The 13,494-nt window shown below is 37.6% G+C and overlaps 1 protein-coding gene across 1 annotated transcript; it reads left to right on the plus strand.

Annotated features, from left to right (window-relative positions):
* The first annotated feature begins 341 nt into the window (after positions 1–341).
* Positions 342–12,388, plus strand: LOC103705149 (vesicle-associated protein 1-3-like). The gene is made up of 8 exons (XM_008788771.6): positions 342–976; positions 1,287–1,357; positions 1,475–1,556; positions 1,689–1,804; positions 1,899–2,054; positions 2,198–2,242; positions 3,634–3,711; positions 11,994–12,388. The coding sequence occupies exons 1-8, from the start codon at positions 925–927 to the stop codon at positions 12,114–12,116; spliced, it is 723 nt and encodes a 240-aa protein (XP_008786993.4). The 5' UTR covers positions 342–924; the 3' UTR covers positions 12,117–12,388.
* Positions 12,389–13,494: the final 1,106 nt, after the last annotated feature.

Genomic DNA, 13,494 nt, shown 5'->3' on the forward strand with positions numbered 1-13,494 from the left:
AATTCCAAATCTTGTCAAGTTAATATATATGGACGAACTAAAAAACATTAAGTAGCCAATCTCTAATCTGCCCAATGATCTTAAAAAGATAAAAAATTTAAATAAACTTCTTGTTAGAATTATCCAAAAAAACTTACGAGCTTAGCATGCAAAGCAAACTAATTGACCAGAGATTGAGGTTAGCTTCTGAGATTGCATGTAGGTTTGTTAACGAGTCGAGCCGAGCCCAAGCTCGACCCTGAGCCTGGAGGCTCGCGCTCGGCTCGTTTCACAAAAGCTCGGGTTTGGACTCGGTACCGAGCTTTGTATTGGACTCGAGCTCGAGTTTGCTTGGCAAAACAAAGGTTCGGATCTGCTGACCTGCCGAGTTTATTGTTTCAATTTTTTTCAAATAAATTTATTTATTTTTATTAATTTATTATTATTATTTTTTAATTTAATTGATGCTTGTTTTGATCGATATGTTTGATCTGCGTAATAGAGGGTATGTTGTTCGAAGGTTTTCTAAGTGGCAGATGGAAAGTGGCGACATAAATAAGCAAAAAGTAGGGAAGCGAGTGGGGCCAGTGGGCTCCAGTTCGGCACAGCGTAGATACTAGATAGCATATCGGGCGGGTCCATCGGTGAATCTACCCTCCGGTGGTCCAGATTGCGGGTTCCGTTGAGCATCGACGGATCCCGATGGAAGCCGATGGGCATTTCGTCATTCCAGCTGGAGCTATAAAGGCCTAACTTCCACTACCCGAGCAGAGATCTCGACTGTTCGTCCAACGGAGACAAAACAAGAATTATAATTAAAACATAAAAGGAAAGAGAACGAGGAAACGTTCCTCTCGCTCGCTCGCTCGCTCGCTCTCTGACGATCTCCGACCGAAACAGGCGGAGAACCTTCGAGCTCTCTGCTGTTGGGCGCGATCTGGGATCATGAGCGGCATGGGGCTTCTCAAAATCCGACCCTCGGATCTCAGATTCCCTTGTAAGTTTACGCCTTAACCGATTCTTGATCCTTTTCTCTTCTTTTCCTCCTCTCTCTCTCGAGTTCAGAACGACTTCTTGATCACTGGCAATCAATGCTTCGAGCTTCGATCAATCTTCCTCCCAAAGAACCCATCTGTTGATCTTGTCGTAGTTGTGATTTTAGGACGGGGATTTTTTTTCCCTTAAATTGGCAATGGATCCTTATCTGGGCGTTGATTTTTTTTTTTTTTTTTAGTGTTTGAAATATTTTTGCTGTCATTGGGTTGCTTTTCTGATGATATGATCACCACCGTGTTTGTTTCGAAAAGTTGAACTCAAGAAGCAGATCACTTGCTGCGTGCAACTGACCAACAAGACCGATCGGTATGTTGCCTTCAAGGTAATTCTCTTTATTTTCCTTTGTTAACTTATTCTTCTCTTTAAATATTTTCTTCCTTTGTTGGTGTATTAATAGTAAAGATCTTTGGAATGCGTCATGCTTCCTTTCATTCTTTAGGTCAAAACAACCAATCCGAAGAAGTATTGCGTGCGCCCCAAGACGGGAATCGTTTTGCCCCGCACGACATGCAGTGTTACAGGTGAAAATCTTGCTACTTATAGTCCGCAGCATGTTTTCAATTGGATTCTTTGTTTTCAGCAATCATAGATCACAAATGTATTGCTTCAATTGGAGCCTAATTTCGCTTCTTGCTACGTCGTTGGTCTGTCAGTCATGATGCAAGCTCAGAATGAAGCACCGCCTGACAACCAATGCAAGGACAAGTTCCTTATTCAGAGTGTTGTGGCAGCAGATGGAGCGACGACCAAGGACATAACCCCTGAAATGGTGGCTAGACTCTACGAGTTCACGATTTTTGTCCAACTTTGGCTTTCTATAGTTTGGGATTATTGAGACTTTATTGAATTTGTTGAATTGTTAGTTCAATAAGGCACCTGATAAGGTAGTTGACGAGTTTAAGCTGCGGGTTGTTTATATTCCTGCTAATCCTCCCTCACCAGTTCCTGAGGAACCAGAAGAGGGATGGTCGCCAAGGTCATTAGATAATGGAACCCAAACTCCATCCTTGTTTGACAATGTAAGTCATTGCCATGCTGTTTTGTTCTTTATTTTCCAACCAATCACTTTTTCTTGCATTTTAATTTTTTTAGTTATATTTAATGTATCTGTACACTCTTCGTGTTTGGGATTTGTACTGAATGCTGATGAAAATGATTCCAGGTATCAAAATCTCATGAAGAACCATCAAAGGGAAAACTTCCAGAGGTGTTTTTTTATTCTCATTTGGTTCAGTTGATTTTGTTTAGAGATTTTTTAAGTTTCATTGGTTGTAGGAAACATATTTTCATTTTCTTGTTTGCTTTACATTGAGTAGCAGCTGCAATTTGGTGAAACTAGGATTGCTATTATGTTGATTCCGATGTTTTGGTGTAAACATTTTGAAAACCTTTAAAATTATCTTGCATAATTCCTCAAGGGAACAAATTAAGTTGTCCACAATTGATGCACCATCCTGGAATTTTAGGTTCACAGACTTGTGAAAGCTTTCTTCCCAATTGTTTTCCTGTCACATAATCTTTCTAGCTATTTCTGCAAAGAATATGTTGAACTCTCGACTGACACATGTTGGAATACACTGTCATATAACTATTGTCAAATACTTCCCAGAGTTTCCTATCGATATTCTTCCACCTTGCATCATGCATCTCTTTCGGTTTGAGTCATCTCCCTCAATAGGGGTATGTATATCTTTGCTTACAACATATCTTCCACATGGGCGCAAGGTCTTTGCTTACGAGATATCTTACAACATATAGGTTTCCAATCATGGGGCCATACAAACCCTACAACTGGCTAAGGGCTTTCAATTTCTTTTCTGGATCACCTCTCTCTCTTACTTTGAATAGGCAACACGAGAGAGGGTGATGGAGGCTTAGCACAAAGAGAGAAGGGGTGGGGCTGCATGAGGATGGCTGCTTGCCTATCTCTTTATTTTTTTTTCATTTTAAAAATTATATTGCAGACTTTCTCTTTTCATTGCTCTTTTATTTCAAGTTTTCACTTTCAAATGTCAAATTTGCCACGAATGAGGTTATTTAAATTAAATTAAGGGACAAAGAGTACACTTCTATTTTATGCGCCACTTTTCAATGTTATTATTTGTCTCCTTCTACCCTTTTCGTTGAGTACATGTCATGCTCTCTATTTGATAATCAATTACAAAATCCCACTTTTGAGGTCCCATTCATGCCGATCCAAGGAACCACAAAATTTCTAGGAAAGCTCGTGTCAGAAAACCATTGATGTAGAGCTTTAAATGTTTGCATCTAGAGAGCAATTTACTAGAATTCCATTCCAACTATTTTTTATGTTTGACTTAGATTGGCCTTTTTTGCAACCTTGATATTCCTCTTCCCTGTTCATGCTTTTTTGTCTTCTAATTTCATTGTTAGAGTTTTTTTAATTGAAGTGTTGATTGGGCAAGTGATCTGATCATAACAAGAACTTGATTGGTTAGCTGAGTTTCTGTATTCTGTCCGCTGTCAAGCTAAGAAGATCTACTGTTACATGCTGTTCTAACTTTTTATGTGTAGTACTTGAAAGGTTGGAGTGATGATATTTATCTGTTTCAATGTTTTTTTTTCTATTAATCGTAGGCATTAACTATGATTTCCAAGTTAGCTGAGGAGAAAGGTCATGCTATTCAGCAAAATCAGAAAATTCGACAAGAGCTGGTATGTTTACACTCTTTCTTTGGATGGAACCTTCATTTCCTTATATTAGAGAATCTACATATTTAAGATGTATTAGTCTGAAAGGTTAGTCAGATATAAATTGTAGCCTTTATGCTGATTTCAAGATCTTCTGTTTTCATTTCTGTTTTACTTTTCTTATGCACAATAGATCAGCATCTTGAGACCTTTATTCCCATTATAGTCCACAATTATGGTTTATGGCCTAGTGCCATGACTAGTACGTTATTGCTCTTCTTAGTCTTTTCTTACATTGTAACTTTCCAGCATGAGAACACATAATAAATTATCTTTCTATAGCACAATTATGATTCTGTAATGGTAATAGTTCTGTTCTTTGATCCGTCACAAAGGTTCAATAGGAAAAGAGAAAGGAATAAGTAAATGGAGGCAACACAAACGATCAGCTTCCATAAGAATTAAGAAAATGATCACCAAGAACATTGGTGCAATTACTAGCATCACTTTTGTGATCATCCCTTAAATAAAGATTCAACAAGTTCACTATCCTTACAATGGATATGCAGCTTAGTGATGTAATTACCAAATAGATTTCTTGTGTAACTTATACCCAATTTTTCTACATGATGTTGCCATTTCAAACAAGACACTAAATCAACTCCTTAAAGGAAATAGTAAAGAGACAGTTCACTCTTTTCTGTCTGGTGGGTGCCTAAAAACAAATTTACATGATTTTCTCTGTTGTTTCTTATCTTTTACGGTATCAAAGCATGAAATCACTATTTCCATTCCTTCTTGACATATTGGGAGGTTCAACATTGAGAGTTTTCTTGTTAACCAATTGTCACTGTTGGACTGAGTCATCTTCGACTTCTCCTTTCACAATAGTAGAACCCAGTGATATTAGGTCAATTTTGTAGACGGCGGTCTAGATGGCTGTGTAGGATTATGTGGCCCCTTGCATGCCATCTTAGAGCCTAGGCAACCTCAATGGCAGTCAAGCCACACGACAATTCCCAGAGCACCCATGTAGGTCTGATCAGCTTGTGTGCAAGTTAGGCAGCAAGCAGGTTGGATAGCTTTGGTCCATTTGAGTGGGTAGGGCAAGAGTTGAAAGCTACTTCACCCTTAATCCTTTTTCATCTAACCTTAATGAAGGACAAAGAGGGGAACCTATGAAAGAATGTAGGAGAATCTCGTTGACTGGAAATAAACGATAGAAAAAAGTCATGAATGGTGAATGCTGGTAGCACAGTGGTCATTGAGAAGATCAAGGTTTTCTTTTTCACCTGTTGTGTTTTCCTCTGCATTCTTCTATCTTTTTCCATTCTGCTTTGCCGCCTCTACCTTTCCACATTTTCTTCCACAACCCTTCTACCCCTCCATCTCATCTTCTCATTCTAGTTTTCTAATTTTTTTAGTATGTCTTGTTTTATTTATAAATACTGTTTAGTTAATAGCTGCATGGGCACTGGCTCAGATGGTAGCATACTGCTTTGCCATGATGCCTTACCGGGTTGCTGCAAAGCTACAGGTGCTTTAACTCAGTCAGTCTGGAGAAGGCAAAAAAAAGAAAAAGCTCTCTGAATTCAACTGAACCATGGCCCTAGTTCAAATTTTGAGAATGAGTATACCCATCAATTTATCACTAGATTCTAGCTTTGTGGCAAGATGCTCCCAAGGTTGATATTGGTTCCTGGTATTTTCAGAATGGAACCAACACAACTGAAAAATGGCACCTAGTATGAACAGAAACATGGTGCCAAATTTTGCATGGAACTCCAAAGTTGAGAAAAACAAGTTACATTTTCAAACTGAACCTGATCGAAGCTAGGGTAAGTGTTGGAGTTTCAGCTGGACCTAACTTATGGGACAAAATTTGATGTATCTTTTAGTGTTATTGTTGTTAAAACCTCACTATTCCAAATTTGAGAAAAACAAGTTACATTTTCCAACCGAACCTGATCGAAGCGAGGGTAAGTGTTGGAGTTTCAGCTGAAACTAACTTATGGGACCAAATTTGATGTATCTTTTAGTGTCATTGTTGTTAAAACCTCACGATCCATGATCCAGATCAAAATCTCCCTAAACAATCCGGATCTCATCATTGGATCGGGATCACTTAGTATCATAAGATTTAGATTTATATTTAGCAGCATACAATCCGTTGGATCATAATTACCAAATTGATCGTGATATTTACATATTAAGTCGTGCAGAAGTCTGTTTTATATAATTCATTAATTAGATGTCTTTTGGAATTACTTTTTCATCTCTAATAGGTCCAAGCTTGTAAAATTGGCAATCTTGTTATGGTTTTCAACTTCTAGAAAGTAAAACTAAAAGAAAATTTGGAATTAACAAATTAAGATCAAGTGGCAGTTTCTATATTTTTACAACCATTTGTTGAAATCTGATACTTATTTTCTAAAAGTATTCTACATAAAAGGATAATTGAATTGATTGGTTGTATATAAAAATTTTAATAATCAGACATGATAGCATGTCCTATTAGACATGCTATATCTGGATTTATGATGATGGAAAGAAGACTGCTTATATGTATGGCATTCTATTCTTCATTCATCTACTTTGTGATGGACTCATTCTTCAACATTTAGCATTTTTTATATTTTTAATATTTTTAAATAAGCAAAAATAAAATCTTATGATCCACGATCCAATCTAACCCTCTCTATGATTTATGATTCGATTCTCATCTTAACAACATTGTTTTTCATTTCTATCTTTAAAATTTAGAAGCTTTGCTTGACTTTTGCAAATGTTCAGAACATTTGGGAGTTTGTGATATTAGATACCTGAAATATATGGTGGAATAGTGATATTTTTGATAGATTTGGCTATCCAAGGCAATCATAGACATATTAGAATTGTAATTTTAATAGCTGTTAGATTGAAATGTCTATGAATGCTGAGGCCAAACAGAATCATTTCAAGCTTGCAAATTGCCCGGTTGATACAAGTTATCATAATAACATGGCAGGTGCTTTTCTTTTCTTTGTCTTTTGATGTGAAGTGTTATTTCTAATGCCTAAGTAATGGCAAAATCTAGCAGCCAAAACATACATAAATTAATGTAGTAATCTGATTATGTCAGTTGCATTTCTTTATTAATGAGAAAGAAAATCTCAACACCTGCCCTTTGTGAATGTTAGAATTTTTATTTTCTTTTATGAGTTTCTGGCTTCCTTTTAAAGTTTTACTGAATAGGTCCTTATCATTGATTGAGTTATCTTCATCTTCAAAACTTCACTTTGATGACCTCTTTCATTTCCTGATATCTTGTTTGTATGGAGTCTGAACCTTATCCTAATTCAATTTTTTTATGGAATTGATACTACTTAATTTCCTTTCTAGTTCTCTTTGATTTCTCTCTTGTGGTGGGGTCAATGATTCATGGGTTCACCATGTTTTTATGGGCTTGATAATAGGATCTGTGAAGTTCAACATTTGTGGAACTTTAACCCCTCCCTGCCACAACCCCCCACCCACCCACTAAAAAAAATGATCAATACGCCTCAGCTATGATGGAACTCATTCTTTGTCGTGCCTGTCATTGGCAAGTGCCGTACAGGTTGCTTGTGAACCTCAATCTTGTTTTGTGCAAAGATATTCCTTTCTATTGTCTATGTAATTGCTCCCGTCCTTCAAGCTTTGTTCTTTTGAAAGCACACTCATCAATGTACTGCCAGAATTCATTGGTGAGCAATAGAGCACGTTCAAAGACAGAATTGATGGGTAGTTGCTGCTGATGGAAAGTGTCAAGCTCCTCAAGAACCAAATCGACCAAAGTGTATAAAGCAGTAGCGACTGAGACCTTTGCAAAGAATTTGAATTGGGAGTAGTGACCAGGAAGACCTTGGATAGAAGCCACCTTGGATAGGAGCCAGCTCTTAGAATATAAGTGATGATACTATTCCATTAAAGCACCTCCTCCACTTTGATTCTTCACCTCCTAATCTCTCCCAAACATAAAACATCATTACCTCCTTGAATGGGTGTGGGAACCTGCAAAATTTGCTGAATCAGTTCGCTCGGAAAACACTCAGTAATAATTTGAGAATTCAATTCACCATTATCATTGAGCAAATGACTAACAGTTGGGTAGTTGTCAAGTGGTTCAACATTGTTAGCAAATAGCCATTTGTCACAAAGGAGGGGCAGAGAACCAGGGCTGGGTAACTGTATTAATAGCTGTACATTAACCAATCACCCGTATAAAATGATCTTGAAGATGCCTTCTCATTTCTTCAATAGGCTTCCATAAAAGAGAGCTATTTGAAGGTAGAACATAGGGCTGCCACTCCCCATTAAGTCTGTATTTTTTAACTCTGGCAACCAACCTATTTGGTTTCAGCATGAACCTTCCTGCAACTTTGCTTAAGAGAGCCTTCCACCACACGTGTAAGTCAGGGATTCCTCATTGTCCCACATGTTTTTGGACTGCAAATAGTATTCCAAGAGAGAGTATGTAGTTTCCTTGTACAAGTGTTGGAGATCTCCAACCAGCATCCTGGAGTTCTTGATAAGTATACCAGGATATTGGTCTAGCCCTTCAACTCATGATACCCAACAGAGAAGCCAAGTTGCTAGCCAAATCATGACTAATTTTAGGACTGAACAATTCTGCAGATTTTTCTAAATTCACATTATAGCCCGAATGTTGGCAATAGGTTTTGATAATGTTCTTTAAGTTCTGCAATGATTTATTGGATGATTGACCCCTTGAAAGAAGTAGACAATCATAGGCAAATATTGGATAGTTGACGCCTTGACAGTACCAGCACCACAACCATCTTCCATTGCTTTGTTTGATGCCCTTGACATCATCCAAGAACATAAAACAAATAGGCATGGTGACAGGGGACCGCCTGCCTTAACCCCATTGTTGAATTAAAGAATGCAGTAGGTGTTCCATTGATCAAAATTGAAAAGCTAGGTCCCTTGTTACCCCCATTTATCCGTTTAATCCATTGCTTTGGAAAATAAAAGTGATACATCACTTCTTCCAATTAGTCCCACTTAACTATTATAAGCAGCTGCTTATCATGTTTGATTACCATCAATGGTTTCCGAGCACCAGCCCTGTTAAGCAAGTGAAGGGCCTCCTGTGCTAAAATTACATTATCAGAAATTGATCTCCCGGATGTGAAAGCAGTTAGAATTTCAGCAATCAGTTTATAACTGTATTACATAGACTTATGGGCCAATAATGAGATGGCAAGGTTGGATTGCTGCATTTGAGAATCAAGACTATGAATGTGGCTTTCCAAGCTTGTGGTTTGTTTCTGGTTGTACAAAAGTTCTCGACGCATTGCTGATGTCCTGTTTCACTATGCCCCAATAACCTTTGTAAAAACCTAGGGGAAAACTATCAGGGCCAGGTGCCCTATCAGATGCCATGGTTCAACGAACTGCTTCAATCTCATCTTTTCCAACCTCACGGCACAAGTGGTATTGATCCTCAATCAATAGAACATTCGGCACAAGAGGCACATCTAATGGGATGCAATTAACTTATTGAGCCTGCCTGCTTGTGTAAAAGTTACACAACTTATCCTTAATATCCTGATCTTCATCAATGGTTTCTTCCAAGGTCCGCCGTACCGGTACTGGTCGGCGTACCAATGGCGGCCCGAACCGGTACGACGGTCGTACCGGCCGGTTTTTCAATGAAAAGCTCCCGGTACCGAATCCTACGCTGATCCGGTATCGGTCCCTGCCCAGACCGGTTCATACCGGCCCGTACCGAGGTTTTGTTCCTTTGCCGCCTGAGTCCGGTGGTTTTGTGAAAAAAGTTTGTTAGTTGAAAATCTTGCTGCGTGTTTTTCTCAATTTTTCTTGATGTTTCACATGCAGGATCTATTTTCTTGTAGTGTGTTTTCAATGAACATTACTGGGCTGACCATGTCACGGGGCAAGCTCTTCGGTTAGCTAATGTGGTATCATTTTTTTATCAACATGACATCAATTGGGTCCACAAGAACTAACTGGTAACACATCTTTTTGTGCCCTAGTGATGCCATGCTAATGAGAAAATATGAATGACATCAGTTATCCTATAGAATCTGCCCCATAAAGTGATCCATAGGTATTTTCCTTGTTCAATTTGCAATTTGACTTTTTCTATTTAGCCAGGCTTAACTCAATCAGCTTGCACTCCATCAATGCATGAGCTTCTGGAAGGCATATTTTCAGTATGGTTTTATTAGGATGCAACGAAGGGACCAATAGGCATGTTAGTGTTTCCTATATACCCATGAAGAGCAGATAAGTGTGTTTGGTGGTCTTAATAAATTGCAGAGTTAAATAATTGATGTATTGCCATAAGACTATTTAGTAGTCATAAGTTTTGACATCATATTATTGTTTGGGATTTCGTCTAATGTAGAAGGTTTAAGCACGTAAGTGGACATGGAAATGATGAAGAGTCATGAACCTTACATTTGAAGGAAAGGTAGAATTTTGTGCAATTAAAAACTTTGGAGCTCATCTTGGGCTGAAAGTTTCAAATTTGGTTTAGGAGGGATGCTGGACAAAAAATTGTGAGAGGTATGAGAAAGAGAGCATTTTCTAGGGATTAAACCTTCATGGACAGAATGGACAAGAAAATGGAAGCGCAGTTTGGTTGTATGCACAAGAAGTTAATGAAAACCCATTAATGTACAGGAAGTGTTTGGAGAGAGAGAGTGTGTGTGATATTAGGTATTTCTATCATGATCTAGGAGTAAATATCTCTTTGGGGGAGGATTACTGAATTTGAAGAGGAACCTTAACACATCAGGATGATCCATATAGTTGGAGCCATCATGAAGCCTCCTCCAACAGCCTTTTCACAACAAACAATAAGAGTCTCTACTCATCAAGTTCAGGATCGCATGACAAGGCCTGTCAAGCCTGATCTTCCAGATGAATGAGCAAATATCAATGGCATATTTTTTTTTATTTGAGTTTGTGACACCAGTTTTTGTGTATAGTGAATAACAATGTTCAGCAGACCATGGAGCATATTATTCACATGAAATGATGATTTTGATTCTATAATACTATCTTAATCTTCTGCGGTTGTAGATAGCAGTGATGCCATTGTTTGTTGCAAAATTGGTGGATAAATATAGCAATGATACCTGATAAATATAGCAATGATACTGTCTATTAATTTTTTTGTTTTTTTTGCATATATGCCATCTAAAATATACAAAAATGTACGACTATCCTCGTAAAATTGCTATTTGCATGTATACTCTCATAAAATACTTTTTTGCATATATACTCTTTTCTTTATATATGTATATATACCCATACCATCTAATATTGTTAAAAAATAAACGATTTAAATTTAAAATAATTGAAATAACCATACAAGTAGATGTGCAAAAAAAAAACTTTACAAGGATATACATACAAATAGTAACTTTGGAAGGGTATTCATGCAATTACACATATTTAGGAGGGTATATACTTAAAAAAATTCAATAAAAATGATCAAAATTCGGTAAAGATGATTCAGTTGTTTTTAATAAAAAAAGTGGCAAAAAAAAATTAATATTATCATGTCACATGATCTCATGTTAATATCAACTCTTATAGAATGAATCATGTTGATTTTTCAAAATTCTTGCCACAAAAACAAACAACTCAACATTTATAAATTACTAAAAATATTTTACTAATCTAAGCATTTATAATTAATTTAAATTTGGTATGCTTTAATATTTTAAAAATAATGAAGAATATGTAGATGTCATAGATTCAATAATGATAATTATATAGAAAATAAATGGAGAATAGCATTACCAAAATGATCACTTAATATTCTAACTCGACTGCGTTATGATCTTAAAATAGAAAATTGACAACGTGGCTCAATCCTTTTTTGACTTGTCGATCCAACTGAATCATAAAATTTCCACCCGAGTTTTGATTTTTTTTAATAGATTTTGAATGTATAATCTTCTAAATATTAGAAATTGCATGAATGTCTTCGCAAACTTTTTTTTTGCATATCCACCTATAAGGGTATGTCAGTCATTTTAGTTTTAAGCCATTTATTTTTTTAACGATATTAGACGGTACATGTACACATGCAACAAAGAAGAAAAAGAAGTATATGCATGCAAATAGTAATTTTACGAGGATATTCATGCAATTTTATATATTTTAGAGGTATACGTACAAAAAAAGTTTATTTTTTTAATACTGAATTCCACTTGTGTTCATCTCAATTTTTTTGGTTTTTTCTTTGAATTCCAAATAACAAATAGCCAATTTCTGTCTCAAAGTTTTGGTTGCAGGAGCTGCTTAAGAAGCAAAGAAATTTAGGTCGCAGTGGTTTTTCAGTGGTGTTTGTGGCAATTGTGGCTTTCTTGGGTGTTCTATTCTGGTACACTATCAAGAAGACTTAGAAGGAAAAATGAACTTAGACAAATTACACCGGAAGTATGGTCTATGGTAAGCCTCGCGTCCATCCGCCCCCAGCATGGAGTGTCTCAGAGGGGGAGAAAACAGGGAGGAGGAGGAGAAGAAGAAAGGTTTATTTTTTGGGGCAATTCATAGCATTTGAAGAGGAAATGACCTCTTCATCTTTAGACGACTTTGTGATTAAACTCATTGATTGTATTTCGAATTTAAATCCCTGACATGATTCTAAATTTTAAACAAAGTATTTAGGAACACACATGAACCAGCGGTGGTCACAGTTAGCCTGTTCAGAAGAATTGCCTTGCTATGGAACCTTCAAAGAGGCTTGAATGTTTCATCAATGAGAGGAAAACAAATTAACATAGATTAGAAAAATTAACTATGACACATACAGCGACCAACACCGGAAAGGCAATGATATTATACCATTAGAAAAATGTTAATCATAGAAAACCAAAAAAAAAAATGCTACTCAGGCCTTCTCAAATTAAAATAAACAACAAACAAACGCTGAGAAACACGAAAAGAGTACAACAACAATAAAAGAAAAGAAACAAAGATAAAACGCGAACACAGAAAAGATTGATCATAATGTCTATCAGGTTGGCACAAGGAAAACTCTCTCCTCCACCCTACTGAAGTTAGTGGCCAACCCAATCACCATTGCGGCAACTGCCACTGCTGCGCTCATAAAACCACACGGCAGGCTGCCGAGCCGGTTCCTTTTCCTCTCCTCTCCCATGTCCTGTGAACTCATAACCTGTGTCTTGATTGGCATGGGAGCAAAATATTCTGGTTCGGGCACACAATCATCATCCTCCACCACGTCGTTGAAGCATGAATGTGTGCATGAGCACACCGAAAGATCATCGAGATGGTCTTCCGGCAGGATCCCGGAATCAACCCAATTGTGGAAGGCATCCTCAAGGGCCGCCAGCCTTCCGGCAATGTGAGGAAGATGGGGACCGGTTCCCTGAGCGTTGGACTCCATCTCGGCGGCATGCAGTGTCTTAAGGAAACCAATCCTTGCCATGATTTCATCATAGAATTCACTCTTATCCACCTTGGCTGAATGGGAGAACATTTCGTTTAGAATGGATTCAAGTTCGTCCAGCTTCCTCTGGAGAACTGCGTAGGGTCGTTCCATAGCCGACCTCTTCTTCATGCCCTACTGTTGGTTGGTTTGTTCTTGCGTTCATATGATTGGAAGATATTGTGGTCCTCGGAAGGGATCGGTTACTGGTTCTATGAAGGGGTGGGTCGTGTATTATAACTGCTATCTTGGGTCCGAAAAAGCGCGAAGATTCAAAACCTCGTGTATCGTCGTGGGATAGGTCTACCACCTTAGATGTATCTGTCCTT

Source organism: Phoenix dactylifera, chromosome 3 (assembly GCF_051530095.1).
Source record: "Phoenix dactylifera cultivar Ajwa chromosome 3, Ajwa_hap1_PhDact_Kaust_v1.1, whole genome shotgun sequence".
Classification (NCBI taxonomy): Eukaryota; Viridiplantae; Streptophyta; class Magnoliopsida; order Arecales; family Arecaceae; genus Phoenix; species Phoenix dactylifera.

Bases quoted from the DNA above. Each gene is read 5' to 3' on its own strand.
- LOC103705149 (XM_008788771.6), top strand. From the start codon at position 925: ATGAGCGGCATGGGGCTTCTCAAAATCCGACCCTCGGATCTCAGATTC. The intron at 2,055-2,197 runs GTAAGTCATTGC...AAATGATTCCAG, and splicing joins CTCCATCCTTGTTTGACAAT to GTATCAAAATCTCATGAAGA. The intron at 3,712-11,993 runs GTATGTTTACAC...TCTGTCTCAAAG, and splicing joins AGAAAATTCGACAAGAGCTG to TTTTGGTTGCAGGAGCTGCT.